This window comes from Vombatus ursinus, unplaced genomic scaffold (genome assembly GCF_900497805.2).
Source record: "Vombatus ursinus unplaced genomic scaffold, bare-nosed wombat genome assembly UNPS02014789.1, whole genome shotgun sequence".
Classification (NCBI taxonomy): domain Eukaryota; kingdom Metazoa; phylum Chordata; class Mammalia; order Diprotodontia; family Vombatidae; genus Vombatus; species Vombatus ursinus.
Genome location: NW_020954567.1, coordinates 5,749,463 through 5,767,034, shown reverse-complemented (window position 1 = coordinate 5,767,034; position 17,572 = coordinate 5,749,463). Strand labels below are relative to the sequence as shown.

At 40.7% G+C, this 17,572-nt stretch overlaps 1 protein-coding gene across 3 annotated transcripts in view; it reads left to right on the top strand.

The window, feature by feature from the left end:
• ILDR2 (immunoglobulin like domain containing receptor 2) overlaps positions 1–17,572 on the top strand; it is an 86,757-nt gene that overhangs the window by 60,412 nt on the left and 8,773 nt on the right. For all 3 annotated transcript variants that reach the window (XM_027868311.1, XM_027868310.1, XM_027868309.1), the window contains 2 exons: positions 117–293; positions 16,614–16,727. In XM_027868311.1, the coding sequence (XP_027724112.1) occupies positions 117–293; positions 16,614–16,727 (291 nt within the window). The remainder of the gene's footprint in view (positions 1–116; positions 294–16,613; positions 16,728–17,572) is intronic.

The following is a 17,572-nucleotide window of genomic DNA, read 5'->3' as shown; positions in this document are numbered from 1 at the left end:
TGTGTGTGTGTGTGTGTGTGTGTGTGTGTGTGTGTGTGTGTGTGTGTTGTTTGAAGTGAGGGTTGTGGGGAGTTAGTTGGGAATATAGTCTTTACTTTTCTTATCTCTCTTCGCAGTATATGAAGCAGGGAAAGCTGCCAAGGCTGGCTATCCTCCCTCTGTCTCCAGTGTTCCTGGTCCTTACTACATTCCCTCTGTTCCTGTTGGAGGGGTCTCCTCTTCTGCCATGCTGATGGATAAGCCACATCCACCTCCACTGGCATCAAGTGACTCCATTGGAGGAAGCCAGAGTGGTAATAGCAACATATATTCTCCCTACCCTACCCCATTCTTCATATGGGATCCCATTTCTGTTTCTTTTTTGGTATGGCCAGCTCGGTGGAGCTATTAATTCTATGAATGGAGTCAGGCCTAGACTACTTTAGAAAACAATTCCAACCCAGTGCTCATCCATGGTACTACAGTTGCCAAGGGCAAGAGAACATTGTTTTTTCTCTTCCTACAGGCCCTTCTACAACAGTAAAATAATAGAAAATAATTCAAGCTACCCCTCAGACCTCTAATCAGTCAATCAACCAACAAGCTGTATGTTATCATCCCAGGATTGTGCTAGGCATCATTTTTAAAAGTATGATATTTAGGCCCCATCCTCAAAAAGTATATAATCTGGTGCTAAATTGTCTAGGACTATTTTGTGCATTAGAAATTCAAAAAAAGGAGAGCTTATTGTGGGTTAGAGTAGGCTGGAAAGACGTCTTGGAAGAGGTAAGCCTTGAATATTGAAGAGGATTAAGATAGCAAAGGACAAGAAAGAGAGCATTTGGGGGCAGCTAGGTGGCACAGTGGATAGAGCACCGGCCCTGGATTCAGGAGGACCTGAGTTCAAATCCGGCATCAGACACATAACACTTACTAGCTGTGTGACCCTGGGCAAGTCACTTAACCCCGTTGCCTAACCAAAAAAAAAGAAAGAAAGAGAGCATTCCAGGTAGGAAGCACTAACAGACAAAGACACAGAGAAAGGATTGGTAGGGGAAGGCCTTCCTGAGGCCTGGTAAATAAGTTGACAGCTTAGGTGGTACCAGACTGTGGCGGGTTTTGAAAACCATATGGGGAGCCATTGTAGAGTATTAAGTAGGGGATTGACATGATAGGTTTACAGTTTCAAGTGCAATCATTTTTAAAATTTATTTATTATATTTATATATTATAAATATATTTATTATCCTGTTATAGAAATGCTTGTTTTATTCCATAAATTAAAAATAAAATAATTTTTTAAAAAAGGTGTTATTTTAGGAAGACTAGCATGGAAGCAGTAGGTAGGATGAATTGGAGGGAATAAAAACTAGAATTAACAGGGTCCAGAATGCTGTTGTGTTCCATTGAGCCAAGTGTGAGGTGGTGAGCCTGAACCATAGTGCTGGAAATGGAAGTAGAAAGGATAAGGTGAATCAGAGACATTCTTCAGTGCAGTGAAACAAAGATTTATTAAGTGCCTACTATATACAGGGCACTGTGTGAGCAAAAAAAAAGATGTAAATGGCACCATCTCCTGCCTTGAGGAGCTAACAACAATCCAATGGAGAGGAAACAAGGTAAGTATAACCCAAGTCAGAATGTGGCAAGTGCATAGCAGAGGTCAAATAGAGAAGGATAAGAGATTTAGGAAGGGAGGAATCATTTTCCAGCTAAGGGAATTGGACACCTTCATGGATGAGGAAATACTTAAGCTGGGCCTTGAATGAAGAGAGGATTTTTTTAAAATTGGGGATGGGGAAAGAGTCTGTTTTAGGCATGGTGTGTGTGGGTCAAGGTGGGAGGCGGGGAGAGCAGTGTGCACTGATACTCAGAGGTGGGAGAAGACAAATGAAAACAGGTGGTTTTCTAATTTGGTTTAGAACATGGTGTACATGAAGAGAGACTATTAAGAAATATTGAGTCAGCAAGGGTAGGTTAGAACTAGATTAGAGAGGCTTTGGATACTAGGCCAAGGAATTTCACAGGTGAAATTGGTGGGGAGCGGGCGCTAATTATAAGCCTTCGCAGACTGTAGACTCCCCAGGTGGAATTCTTCAGTCTCCAGATCTGCACCCATCAGCAGCTTCTGGGGGACAGGGAAGGAAACGTGAGCTAGTTTGAAGCTCTCAGTTTGGTCTAAGTTGAGTTTGAGACCACAGTGTGGTACAGTGAAAAACTCTAATTAAATGCCATTAATTAACTCTATGACCTTCAGCAAGTCATTCTGAGCTTCCATTTCTCCATTCGTAACATAAAAGGGTTAGAGGAAAGGACCCCTTTACATTCTTAAAAATTACCTGACTCTTTCTCAAAGAGCTTTTGTGTAAGTACCTATTGATATTTACCATAGTAGAAATCCAGATATTTTAGTATTATGAAAATAGTTTTAACCAAGCAGACCCTTTGAAGGAATCTCTGGGACCTTTTGTTTTTCTCTTGAGAATCACTGAAGTAGACGATCTCTGAGTTCCCTTTTCATTTTGAAATACGATAAGAAGTCAAAATTTCCTTCAGGCATTTGCAAAAATGGGTCTGGAATGTGAGAGGTCAGAGCTAGAGAGGTCACCTGCAAATTCATATGCATAGAAAAGACAGTTAAAAATTGAGGAATGTAGTTGGTAAGGGGTAAAAGCCTGATTTTTTTTCTTCTTCATTACCCCTGCCTTTAAGTAACAATATCTACCCTCTATAGCTAAGTATATTATATTGGATAAAGGTGGTTTCTTATTGGGTACAATTATTATTTTCAGGTCTTGAATGTCAACCAGTCAATAAACACTTATTAAGCACCAACTATGTGCCAGACTTTGCTCGGGGCTGGGGATACAAAGACAAAATGAAATATTACCTACCCTCAAGGAGCTTATTCTCTCCAAGGAGATGACATCTACATTCACAAGTATATACAATGTAAATATGGAATAAATACAATATAATTTTTTTAGGCAGTAGGAGGCACAACTCGGAGCTGGGGGATCAGGAAAGGCTTCATGTAAAAGGTAGTACCTGAGCAGAATTTTGAAGGAAACAAGGGATTGCAAAAGGCAGAGGTCAGGTACATTCCAGGCATGGATGAAAGTCAGTGCAAAAATGAAGGAGACAGAAGATGGAATGTCACATGTAAGGAACAGCAAAAAGTCCCATTGGGCTGAACTATAAAATATAACTATAAAGGTTACGTTTAGATTACAGAGGGCTTTAAAAACCAAACAGGAATTTATAATTGATCCTTAAAACAACAGGGAGCCAGTAGAGCTTATTGAGTAAGGGAGTGACATGGTTAGACCTATACTTTAGGAAAATCATTTTGGCAGCTGATGGCTGGGAGAGAGGAGAGACGTGAGGTAGGGAGTTAAGTTGAACTACTGCAATAATCCAGGCAAGAGGCATTAAGGTACTGAAGCAAGATGGTAGCTGTGTGAGTAGAGTGAAAGTGACAGAAAGGAGAGCTATTAGAGGCAGAAATGACAAGATTTGATGATTAGATATGAGGGGAGAATCAGAGTCACCAATCAAGAAGAGGTTGTGAATCTCTGTTGCTAATGGAAGGAAGGATGGTGGAGCCCTTAACAGTATTAGGAAAGTGCAGAAGAGGATGGGTTTTGGGGAAAAGATTCTAAGTTCTCTTTTGGACGTGTTGAGTTTGAACCTATAAAATATCTGATCTGAAATACCTAATAGGCAGTTGGAGATTTGTGAGTAGAGGTCAGGAGCTGCATTAAGACTGAATATATACATTTGAGAGTCAGCTGAATAGAGTATAATTAAACCCATGGGACTGATTAAATCACCAAATGAGAGACTACAGGAAGAGAAGAGAAAAGGGCCGGGGACAGAGCCTGGGGGTAACACCATAGTTAGTAGGCATGATATAGATGATGAACCAGCAAAGGATTGAGATACTGTAAAGGCTTGAGAAGAGAGTGAGAGGAGAGGATGTGGAAGGAGTGGGCATAGACAATTTTTTCTGGTTTGTCTGTTAAAGGGGTTTGGGACCAGATTGTGAAGGGTTTATGATACAAGCCCAGGCAGAAGGCTTCATTTAGGTTGTTTTATCATCAGTTTTTTGTGAAAGAAGAAAAACCAAAGTGTTTGTTTTAAAAAGCCAAACCAGAATTACATTTTATCCTGGAGGCAACAGGGAACTATTAGTTTATTGAATAAGGGAGTGGCATGGTCAGACCTTCATTTTTAGGAAAATCATTTTGGTAGATGTGTGGAGGATGAAAGAAGAAGGAAGAGACTTTCAGCTAATTAGGAAATCCAGTTAGGAGTCTACTATATTAGTTCAGGTGAGAGGGAAGTAGGCTATCCCTGTAACTATTAGTAGAAATTTCCATTCCTGAGAATGAAATAGAGTGATCACTCTATTATGGTTAATCAACAGGCATTTATTAAACACTTAATACATGCTAGGCATGGTGCCAAGTGCTGGGGATGTGAAGAAAGGCAAAAATGTAGTCCTCGCCCTCAAGGGGCTCATGTTCTAATTTGGGAGACGACCATGTAAAAAACTTTAGGTTTCCTGCAGAACGTGAGATCTAAGTTGAGTCTTGAAGGAAACCAGGGAAGCCAACAGATGAAGGTGAAGAGGTAGAGCATTCCAGGCATGGGGGGGACAGCCAATGAAGAAACATGGAGGCAACAGATGAAATGTGAGGAATAGCAAGGATGATATAGTTGTGAAGGGGAGTAACACCAGGTTCCAGTCTTCCCAAAGATGGAGTAGATGAAAGCCACTGATGGAAATTCTCTGATCTTCTACCAGTCTTTTCTCCACTCTGCCATCTCCATCTTTCCTATCACTCCCCTTCCTCCACCACCCCCACCCCCACTGTTTCTGTATGTAGTCTCCTATTCTGTTTTTCCTTTATGGGTGAGAACCCCTCTTCTTTCATGTTTCTTTCAACACAGTTGTCTTGAGCACAACCTGCCATTTTATCAAACCTTGCTCAGGTATCTGGACATTCTTATCCTCATCAACGGTTCATGATGGAGCTCTCCATTGGATTCCGAGGGACTTCTTAACATTAATGGTGTCAAGTGGAGGCGATCTAAGGTGGGGAGCTGTGTAGTACAGTGGAAAGAGCATTGGGTTTGGGTCAATGCCCAGCTCTGCTCCTTTGGTCAGTTGATCAGTAAGCATTTATTTTATACCTGTGAGTGCCAAACACTGGGCTAGTTGCTGGGGATATTAAAACAAAGATTCTAATGGGGAGACTGTGTATGTATGTTTGTGTGTGTACACGTATTTGTATATATGTGTGCATGGATATGGGTATATGCACATACAGAATAAACATAAAGATAATAAATACAAATAGATAGAAAATGGTTAAAGACAATGTAGTTTGGGAGGGAGGCAACTAGCAGTTGGTGAGCTACTTGCTACCAATGTGACTTTGAGCAGGTCTTTCAAACTTTCTGGGTCTCAGTGTCCTCACCTATACAACAAGGTCGTCCCTTCAAACCCCAAATCCCATCAGTGGTGGTGTTTGTGCCATCTTCTAGGTGTTCTTTGACTACTAATAGCTCAGAAAAGTTGGCTTAGCTGAAATATTCTTCAAGGGATTTTTTTTCTCAGGCGAATGAATTTTTTTTAATGATAATTCAGGTTCTTTTATAATTTTTATGCTATTCCACTGTTAGGAGGATTATCATTATCCAAAACTATTTATTAAACTCACATAGGTGGTGTAGTGGGGGGGGGTCTGGGTTGTGTAATAGAAAAGATGCCAGATTTCTGTGACCAGAAGACCTGGATTTGAGTCATGACCCAGCATTTACCACTTGTGTAACCCTGGGCAAGTCCCTAAACCTCCCTGGGCTCCATTTTTCTCATCTGTAAAATGGCTGGGTATTTGATTTCCTACCCCTACGAAATCCATATGCAGGTGATTTGATATATTGTACAATCATATTTAACCAAGTAGCTAGTTCTCTAACTTTAGTATCTTTAAGCAAACCTGCCTATTGGGTATTTGAATGTAGATATAGCAAAACACTTTGTGTATTTTTTATTTTACTTTTTATTAATTCCCTTTGTTTTTACTTCCTATCATATGCATTTTTGAATATATTCCTCTCTTCCTCCCAACCTAGGGAGCTATGCCTTGTAACAAAAATTTTAAAAGAGAGAGAATAAGAGAGATTCAGCAAAATATTCATCTTGACATTGTATGTAATATTCCACAGGCCTAGACCCCTCCTCTAGAGTGAAGAAGGGAAGGAGGTATGTTTTCTTGATTCTTCTCAGGGTCCAAGCTTGGTCATAATCACACAACATTCATTTTCAGTTTTTTGTTCCATTCATTTGCATTATCGTAGTCATTGTTTTCACTATGGACTAGTTCGTATAATTCTTCATATTTGTTTTTTTTTTTACCATTAGGGGCATCTAGATGGCATAGTGAATAGAGCGCCAGCCCTGGAGTCAGTAGGCCCCGAGTTCAAATGTGGCCTCAAACATTAGCTGTGTGACCCTGGGCAAGTCACTTAGCCCTATTTACCTCAGTTTCCTCATCTGTAAAATGAGCTGAAGAAGGAAATGGCAAACCACTCCAGTATCTTAGCTAAGAAAACCCCAAAAAGAGTCCCAAAGATTTGGACAGGACTGCTCAACAAAACAACTACAAATCCTCCATCATATTCATGTACATACTCAGTTCGTGTAGCCACTTCCCAATCAATGGCCATTTGCCATGCTAACACTTTATCTGGGACCTTGAAACTAGTATCCTCTTACTGCTGCCCTCTGTGCCTCATATCCTGTCCTTCTGTAACAGCATAAAAGATAATCCTTATCATTTACCACTGAGGAGATTAAAGACCTAATTTCTGCAGAATACTTGGAGATTTTGCCAAGAAGGATGCTACTTACATAAGTTTGTTGTGTCATTCCAGCCACTAGATTGTGAATGGCACCTCTGAGTGAGCCAGGGAGAATATTGCAGAGTCTTAACCACACCACAGAAAAAATCCAGACATGATACAGATATACAAAAATCCCCAACTGACTCTAGCAAGGAGTGAGAGATACATGCTGTGTAAGTTGGCACATTGGACTGCTTCAGCATGTGTACAATTTCAAGTGGTTAAGCAGCCTGCTCTTGAAGAAGGAAGCAGAGAGGATCCTTTGGGCATGCTGGTTAGGATTTATACTCCACCTGCCTAGATAAAAATGCTTTCTGGAGACAGACAGGCTGAATAAAGGGTTGCATTCACTATTTACAATGAAAGAGTTATATTTTGTTGGAACTAAGGAAAATAACTTTTAGACCTTAAATAGCCATGGACAGGGGACTACAAATACTTGAGTGAAATTGGAGTTCGAGAGGCCTGAGAGTTAGAATCTGGTCTATAAGCATTTAAAAGAGACAGGTAGGTGGTCCAGTGGATAGAGTTCTAGACTTGGTGTCTGGAAGACCTGAGTTTAAATCTAGCCTCAGACACTAGCTCTGTGACCCTGGGCAGGTCACATCACCTCTGTCTACCTCAGTTTCTTCATCTGTAAAATGGGGATAGTAATAGTATCTACCTATATAGGGTTGTTGTATTTTGCAAGTGCTATATAAATGGTAGTTATTATTATCGTTGTTATTATTCACATCCTTAACCCAACTTCTTCCTGAAGCATATTGAGTTCAGTGCCAACTTGTAGCTTGCTATCCAAGCAAGGTCTTTCCAGCCCCCAGTTTCTGAATGAGACAAGTGCTCAGAGCTCTCTCTTCCTTAGCTTCTTATGCTGCCTAGAAGCTTAGAAATTTCCTGGACTTTTATTAAGAATTCCAGGCATCTCTGCAATAATTTTGAGACATCATAGCCTCCGTTGACATTTGTTTGTTTAGTGCCTTGAAACCAAAAGGCTCCAGAAGCACTTAAAAGAACATACCAGCCTCATAAAATCAGAGAAAACAGAACCAGCCTCCTCACCCAAGCTGAATGAGCTTGTGTTGAAGTCCCCAACCATGAGCGGCTTATGTAGCCTAAGGACACCCGCCTGCCTGTCTTGTAGATTATTACAACGTTGAGAGCTTGGCATGGGAAATAGAAGTACTTTCTCATTGCTCTGATCTCCCCCCTCGGTCCCCAAATGTGTATGCATCTCTCTGTTAGAACTAATCCTCTGTTTGGCTTTTAAAGCATTTCTTAACCTGGCCCCCTCCTCCCAGTCTTCTTGCCCCTTACTTCCTTCCATGTACTTTATGACCTACTGTCACTGGCCTTCTTGTTTTTACGGTGCTTGGCACATATTAGACTTGTAATAAATGTTTTTTTCCTTGACTGACTGATTGTTGACTACCCCTTCCTCATTTCTTTCAGCCTGGCCCCTTCTTGTCTTTCTTCTGGGAGAGATGAGTGGGCTAGTGTATCTATGGGTAGGTTTCTGAAATCTTGTTTACAAGACTGATAATGTGTGTATGTGTCTGAATGTACATAATGTACTTAGTTGTAGTAGACATACACGTATGACATGCAAAACGAAAGCATTACTATACCTCCTCCTGAGCTGGTGTCCCCTTGGGGATGGAATATGGCACTCATTCCACCATCCATAAAGAACATTGCTTAGCACATTAGGACAGAATAAGAAGAACTAAGCTTTATCCCCTTTGAAGTGTCCTGGGCTCTTCTTTAGCAAGATAGCAATTCTATAAGTTGAAATTTGGTTATAAGAGAGTTAGTTGCTAAGCAGAAAACATTAATTTTAATTAAAGTGAAAGATTAAGATAAAATCTCTTTAAAAGTAGAGCATTAGATTGAATCTGCTGGCGTCTCCTTTCCAGTAAAATAAAAACTAGCTAAGCTAATGAACTGGAGAGCCTGAGATATGAATATCCTGATAATATTTGTAAAGCACTTCACAAAACCTTAAAGAGCTGGCTGTTATTATTGTTGTTGCTGTTGTTAATGCAAAGACTTGGACTCAACTATAGAGAAAAATTACATAAATTATTCATTGACCCTAGACTGTTACATATTTAAAAAAAAAATCTTTTCCAAGGATGACTGTAGCCAGGAGTATGGCATATTTCTCATTAGAATATCACCACCATCTTAGAATTCCCTGGACTTTGGATAATTCTCTATTATGTAAACAAACATAATAATATAAAAATACTCCAGTTACTGTTGGCTTTTGCAGTGTCAGTGAGCCATGACACAGATCAGATTGGAATGAAATAACTATTTCATCACTAATGAGCCTGATCAGTGAAATTACCTAATAGGAATGAATGAATGAAAGAATGCAGTGAACGAATAGTATTTAAGTACTTACTGTATGCCTAGCACAGTGAGGACAAGAATAAAAAAATAAGGAACTCCCTTACCCTTAAGGAATTTACATTTAAAAGAGAGAAATGACTCCTGGTTTGGGCCAGGGAAAGTCTGGCTGAGAAAGTTTTGGTCTTAAGAATCCCTCAGATGGTGAATGGAATGATAGGAGAGTTGATTGGCACAGCCTTTTCAAAAGCACTGATAGTAGTGATTTGATTACTGTTTCTAGAGCAAAAGGAGGGAAGAGGAGCAAAGTTAGGAGATGAGGTGGAGATAACACATTTTAGATTTGCTAAAGTGGCAAATTTAAATTTTTGTCTTGTAAATTTTGAAAGGAATAAATTTTAAAAATGTGTTATCTCTAACATTTATGTGAATTATGGGAGAAAGAATGTGCAAAAGACCAATAAAGTATTATCTGACCAAAACAAAACTATACTTTCTCAATCAGACTAGCTACTAATAAAGACAGAGTATCCCAATGACAACCTTCCTCTCCCCCTAAGCAGATCTCTCTTTGAATGCATGATATGCAAACATCTGAATGTTTTTGCAAGCTACTTTAAAAACAGAACTGCTTAAACCAGTAAAACTTGTACAATTCTAATGTAGTCGACAATATAACTGTTAATTCTGTGGTAAAAATAACTAAGTCAGTGTGGTTGACCAATAACAGAATTTTTAACTTCAGACATTTTAAGGAGGTATTGCCAAGCTTTTTAGCAGCTGAAACCCAAACTGATGACATACCTGAGGTATAAAGAGAGCTAGGCACCATCTTCCCTCAATGGTTTCCAGTGTTCATTTGAAGAGCAGTAGAAATCCCTCAAGTCCCAGCTGGCATGACAGGGAAGTCAACTTTGGAATTTTTTTGAGGAACAGTGGACCCAGGATATAACGTTATGTCAGGGGTCAGGACTAATTCCCTCCTAATAGACCGTGAAGCATACAGATTGTCATTAGGTTTCAGAGCATGTGACTTGACCTGTATGATATCACAATGCGTACAATTTTGTTAGAATGAGACATATCTAAACTGTGTATGTGGTCTAGATTGTAAGTAACTCAAACTGGGATCAGTTTAAGGAGTTCAGAATGTTTAGACCTATATCTAAAGAGCAGGGAAAAAATAAAAAAAAAAGAGGAATTGACTTGATTTGGCTCAGTTCTAGAAGGACAACAAGGCCTAGGAAGTAAAAAGTACAGGAAAATGAATTTCAGCTTGTTATCATTAGCCTCCTTAACAATTAGGGCTGTCTGAAAAATGGCATAGACTGGCTTGTGCCTACCTCATCACTGGAGATGGTTAAAGGCAATGCCGATCAAACATTTGTTGTGGTTGTCATAGAAGGCATTCCCATATAGGGTGAAAGGTGGGTCTAAGATTCCCTGATTCTAGCTGCACTGTCTCATAGGTAGGGAGTCATGTCCCGCATACCACTGCTTCATCCTTCTACCCTGGTCTCATTATTCTTGAAGAGCTGTTATACTAAGATATCAGGAACAGTAAGATAAAGGCAAGGAGAAAAGGGTAGGTCATTCAGCAACCCTGGAATAAAGAGAGAAACACAGAGAGAGGACTGGATCACTTTGTGTCCTGGCCAAAGGATCCTTACTTAGCCTGTTGCCATGTGGCTGTCCTAAGCCCAGAATTTAGATTACTCTGCATTCCGACTGATGACATTGGCTTGCTTGCCAAAAGAAAGGCAGGCCAGATTTTGTTTGGACAGAATCCATGATATAAACATCAGTAGCAGGAGGACTGCACTTGGATATGACACATCTCTACTGATCTCCACCTCTGTGACCTTGGGCAAGTTATTTTCCTTCTATGAATATGCATACCTTAGGATGATAGAGCACAAACCTAGAATTGGAAGGGAACTCAGAGACCATCTAGTTCAATCTCCTCATTTTACAGGTAAGGAAACTGAGACCCAAATTAAGCGACTAGCCCAAGGTGACATAAGGAGTAAAGGTCAGACATGGATGGAATGAAATAATGGATGCAGAGCACTTTACAGATCTTTTTATTTTATTTCCAATTAACAAGCATTTATTTTCTTTCTCTCTCTCCCTCTCCCCCCCCCCGTCTGTCTCTGTCACTCCTCCCTATAGAGAAAAAAGACAAATGAAACCCTTGCAACACACATGCATAGTTAAGCAAAACAAATCCCTACATTGCCCATGTCCAAAAATACATATTTTAATTCTGCATCTTGAGTCTGTCACCTCTTCATGTGGTTGGTCACTGAATTCATCAAAGTCCTTAAGTCTGTAAAAGTCATTTGTCTTTACGAGGTAGTTGTTACTGTATAGATTGTTTTCTTGGTTCTGCTTGTTTGAACTCTGCATTAGTTGATACAAATTTTCTCAGGTTTCTCTGAACCCTTTATAAATCTTAAAGTACCATATAGATATAGATATGCCTGCACGTCTATATTAATATATAAAGATATCAGCCATTGCTATTATTTAGCTTTACTAACATAGTTCCCTCTGCCTAGAATGGCCCTCCCTAAAAGCTCATTTCCCTACCCATCTTTTAGAACCCACCTAAAATGCTATCTCTTCTATGACATCCTGCTATCTTCCCAGCTGAAAATAGACTTTTCTCTGGACTCTCATAGCACTTTGTGTCTCCCATGTGGCAGTCTTGCATCCCATCTTTCGTTATATTATTTATTTTATATTTTATACTATATATTTTATCTCCCTTACTAGACTGTAAGCTCCATCTGGTTGGGATCTCATTTGTAATGCAATTTTAGACCGTATTAAGAGAGAAATAGCGTCCAGAACAAAGGAGACTGATGATCCTCCTGAATTTGACCTGGGCAGACCACAACTGGAATACTGTGCACAGTGTAGGGCCCCACATTTAAGGAAAGATGCTGACAAACTGGAGCACAAAAGGACTAGAGAAAAGAATCAGAGAATCGTAGACTTGGAGCTGTAAGGGACTTTAGAAGCTGTCTGGTCAGAGTGTTAATAAATGTTGTTTATTAAATACTACGTATTATGTTGTTGCTGTTGTTTTTTAGTCACATCCAACTCTTCGTGACCCCATTTGGAATTTTCCTGGCAAAGATATTGGAGTAGTTTGCCATTTATTTCTCTAGCTCATTTTACAGATGAGGAAACTGAGGCAAGCAAGGTGAAATGACTTGCCAGGGTTACGCAGCTGGGAAGTGTCTGAAGTCAGATTTGAACTCAGGAACATAGGTCTTCTTGACTCTGGCCCGTCACTCTCTGCACTATGGCGCCACCTAGCTGCCCCATTACATACGAGGCACTGTACTAAGTGCCAGGGATGGGAAAAAAAAAAAAAAGGCAAAAGGCAGTCCCTGCCCTCAAGGAGCTCACAGTCCAATACAACGGCAAACAACTGTGTACAGAGAAGGTAACTTAGGAGGGTAAATTGTGGATAATCAATCTAGGTAGCATTAGGGGATATCAAGAAAGATTTCTTGCCAAGTCAAGTCTAACCCCCTCATTTCATAGATGAGGAAAGTGAGGGGTGAACATGATAGGTGTCTTCAAGTAGACACAGGGCTGTCATTAGTCTTGTTCTGTTTGGGTCCTGAGGGCAGAACGAAGGACAATAGGTTAAAACAGGAATGAGGCAGATTTCACTGTGCATGGAGCTCTGGGTCTGGAGTCAGGAAGACCTGAGTTCAAATTCAGCCTCAGACACTTACTAGCTGTGTAACCCTAGGCATCAAGTCACTTAACCTCTCTTTGCCTCAGTTTCCTCAACTGTAAAAATAGAGATAATGACAGCACCTACCTCCCAGGATTGTTGTGAGGATCAAATGAGATAATATTTACAAAGCGCTCAGTACTGTCTGGCACGTAGCAAGTGCTATATAAATTCTAGCTATCATTATCATTATTCTTCCCAACAATTAGCTCTATCCAAAAGGAGAAAGAGCCATCTGAAGAGTCAATGAATTCTGCCCTCACTGAAGATCTTCAAGCAGAGATTGGATGACCGCTTATTAGGGGTATCAGGTGTTGGTTATAGTGGATGACCTCTGAAGTCCCAGCTCTTGAGATTTTGTGATTCTGTAAACAAGGAGAGTTGTTTACTAAGGATGGCCAACTTTAGAAGGTAGTGGGGTCTTCACTGGAGGTTTCCAGATAAAGAATGGAAGACTTTGTGTCAGAGATCTTGAAGAAAGGATTTCTCTTGGACTCCATGGCATTTTCTTTTCTTCTTCTATAAGATCTTTTCACTTTTCTATAAGATTTTTCACTGCTTCTATAAGATCTTACAAAAATTAACTACTTTAGCCAATAGCCATTATTTAAAACATCATTAAGATGATAATTCATTCACTAAACATTTTTGAGCATCTGCTATGTTCAGGGCATTGTGTTATATACTTTGTGGGATAATAGAGATGATTTTAGTGCAATCTGAGTCCTCAGGGATTGACAGTTTAGTAGGGAGAGTAAGACATTTACACAAACTGTGATGCAAGATAGAATGTGATTAAGTCCCATAAAGTAGGTACGAACAAAGTTCTACTGGAATTCACAGAAGAGGAAAATTGCTGCCAACTGGAAGTTATCAGGAAAGGTCTCTATAGAAGAAGTAGTACTGGAACTCACCCTAATATATATTTTAATGATTTCTTGTATATTTTGGGTTCCAGAGAGCTCAAATCTGATGGTCCCACTTCTCCTCTCAGCATTTCCATAAGCCACATTGAGGATAGGGTAGAATTCTTCCCATTTTGTAGATTTAGAAATTGGGGTTCAGAGAAGCCATTATCTGCTCGAGTCACCCAATGACTCATTGGTAGAATGGAAAATGGATGACTATTCCCCTGAGCCCCAGCCCTATGCTTTATCCAGTAGACCAAGCTGCCTTAGAAGAGACACAGCATTTTCGTAGGATAATTGCATTTTAATTGAACTGTCTGTACTACTCTGCTAACGCCTCTGCAGAGATGGGAGAGTGAGTGCTTGATAAATAAAATCATTATTGCTAATAATTTCCTCCATGTAAGGATTTTAGAGTTAACCTCCAAGAGAAGGTGTCACTAAAAAAATGTGTGCTGAGAATCATTAAATTTTTTTTAAATCAATCCTACAATTTGAAGTGAATGTGCAAGAGATGCCCAGCATGTTCCCATATAATCAGTGCACCTGCAAATGTGTGTGTGGGTGTCTTTGACCGTCTTTTGTGCCTGTCCTGTGATTAGAGTACTGCAAAATGGAAAATTGTCATGTGGGATGTAAATAGAGCTTGGAGGGGGGGGCTTTGCCCACAAACAGGGCACTATGACCTGCCTCCTCATGGATTTTAGAAAATTAGTCCAGAGAATAGAAATTAGGCCTTTCTCTAGAAGCATAAACAATGCCCTTCATTACTATTTGCCACATTTTGTGAATCCGTTCCATTAAGAGTTGGGCCTTAACTTTCTTTCCAGTCGTAAAAGGATGGGGTGGCAACCTTCATCCAGGCAATGGAAAGGGCACTGACTGTGGATGATGATGATGATGATGATGATGATGAAAGCTAACATTTATATAGTACTTACTATATGCTAGGCGCTTTATAATTATTATCTCATTTCATCCTCACAACAGCCCTGAGAAGTAGTTGCCATTTTTTTTTTTTGTCGAGGCAATCAGGGTTACGTGACTTGCCCAGGGTCACACAGCTAGTGAGTATCATGTGTCTGAGACTGGATTTGAACTTAGGTCCTCCTGACTCCAGGGCTGGTGCTCTATCTACTGTGTCATCTAGCTGGCCCCGTAGATACCATTGTTATCCTCATGTTACATTTGAGGAAACTGAGGCAAACAATGGTTGAGTAACTTGCCTAGAGCTAGTAAGTATCTGAGACCAGATTTGAACTTAGGTCTTCCTGACTCCAGGCCCAACACTCTATCCACTGTACTACCTAGCTGCCCCTTTGGATTCAGAGGACCTAGGTTCAAATCTCTCCTCTGATGTTTTCTACTTATGTTGACTTTGGCGTGTAATTTTACCTCCCTAGGCCTTGGTTTGTTCATCTGTAAAATGGAGGGGGGACAGGGAATGGATTAGATGAACTCTGAGGCCCCTTCCAGCTCTGGGTCACTGAGCCTTTGATCCCACGAATGTGAGCACTGTCAGTATTTGAAGGACATCTGTGTAGAAAATGGGTAGACTTATCCTGTTTTTGGCCCAGGGGGCCATGGTGCAGTATGGATAGAAGTTGCTAGAAGGAAGATTTAGGTTTGATGCAAGGAAAACCTCCTCTAACAATGAGTCCTCCAGAAGTGGAATAGGCTGTCTTGAGAAATGGGTAATTCATCGTCCTTGGAGGTCTTCAAGCAAAGGCTGGACATTCACTTGCCATCTGTGTTGTGGTGGAGGTTCTGTTTCAGGGACAGGCTGTTCTAAATCCCCTCAGTGGCGCCTTCTCAGTGTTCAATCCTGGATTCGATGTTCCAGTGAAGGGGCAGACCACCCGTGGCACTGGCCTCATTGGTGTTCAGTCACTCCCAACTAAAAAGAATTCTTGACTTTCTCTCTTTCTTCTCCTTTTCTCATCCTCACTCTTTTTACATTCCTTCCCTCCCCCACTTTACCTCTACTTTTACCCATCGCCTATGCTTCAGGCTTTCCAGGGAGCATTGCTTAGCCCCACTGGTGACCAGAGGTAATTGCCCTCTATGCTAGTGAATCCTCTAATGAACACAGAAAGCTCAGTCGTGACTTCTTCATCCCTGATACGCAGTGTACCCTGGACAAGTTACGTAGTCTTTCTTGCTTCTTTTCATAAAAGGGGAATCATAAGATCATTTGTTCAAGGTCATAGAAAGGTAGTAGACTCTTACCTGGAGATTTCCACTTGGACAGGGATGTTGTGTCCCTCTTAATTCTGGTGCTCTCCCCATTGTTTCCCATTTATAGTTTGCTTTAACTATAGTTGTTTCACCCATTAGATTATAAGCTCCTTGAGAGCAGGAACTGTCTTTTACCTTTCTTTGTGTCCTCAGTGCTTAGCATAGGGCCTGGTACATAGCAGGTGCTTAATAAATATTTATTGATTGCTTGATTGTTAGAAGAGATTCTTAGTCAAGGTACTGGTTGGAATGGATGGTCTCTGAGGCAGCATCCTATTTATTTATTTGTATTTTCTCCCCCCTCCTTCCCTCCCCTGGAAATAGAACGTAAGCTTATTGAGGGCAGGGACTGTTCTTCATTTCTATCTTTGTACTGCCAGCACTGTGTGTTGCACAGAGTAGGTACTTAATAATAATTAAGTGGAATCCAATTGTATTATTCCTTCCTGTTCTTCTCTCGGCAGTTCGAAAAGGTTACCGGATCCAAGCTGACAAAGAACGAGACTCCATGAAAGTCCTATATTATGTTGAGAAGGAACTGGCTCAGTTTGATCCGGCCAGAAGGATGAGAGAAAGATGTAAGTAATACGTCTTCTGTGATTTGTTCTATGTTGGGAGCTCTGAGAGGTGGCCCACTAGCTCCAGGCTACACAAGGCTTTGCCAAGGTAAGGTCTGTCAGGGGTGGCAGCAGCTGGTGTCACAGCCTTGAAAAAACTTCACCTTGAGTGAGCTCAAGGAGAGAGCAGGAGGCCTTTGGTTTGGTGGGTAAAGGAATCTCTTACTACTGTATGATGCCACATCTATATGTCAGGGTCCTGAGCCTTGGGGCTATTGAAACACTTAAAAGACAGGAAAAAAAAGATAATTTGTCAAAAACACCCCACCCTTTAAAATGTTTTTAAAAGAGCACTTGAAGACATAGAGACTGAATCCTGCAGTTCACTGACTCAGAAGACCTTGACATTCAACTCTGTAGACCAAGCAGCCGCTCTCCCTATAAGAGGTATTTGAGAGAAAAACCAAAAGTACCTGATGAGTCTGGCAGCCAGAGGCCTGCATCATCATAAGCAGCCAAGTACTGGGAGGCTCAAGATACTGAGGGAGGGGCAGGGAGAAAGACAGAGGACTGGCGCTTTTGTTGGAAGGACTTTTTAATTAAAGAGTCTCTTGGTGTCAGGGCCCCAGCCCTGAGCTCATTCACTGACCTGTAACCTGTCTAGCTGATGAAGATGATTCTTTGGGATGGATCCTCAGTAACCACATATCATTAGTGTCTGCGTGTAGCAGCTCTGACATGTGAGGGCTGGTTACCTAAGGCTTGTTAAAGTTGGCTATGAGGTTCTTGTTCCTTCTTCCCCCTTCCCTGAGTTGATAGCAGGCTTGGTGGGGAATCTGTCATAATTAGGGGGTTCTGTTCAGATT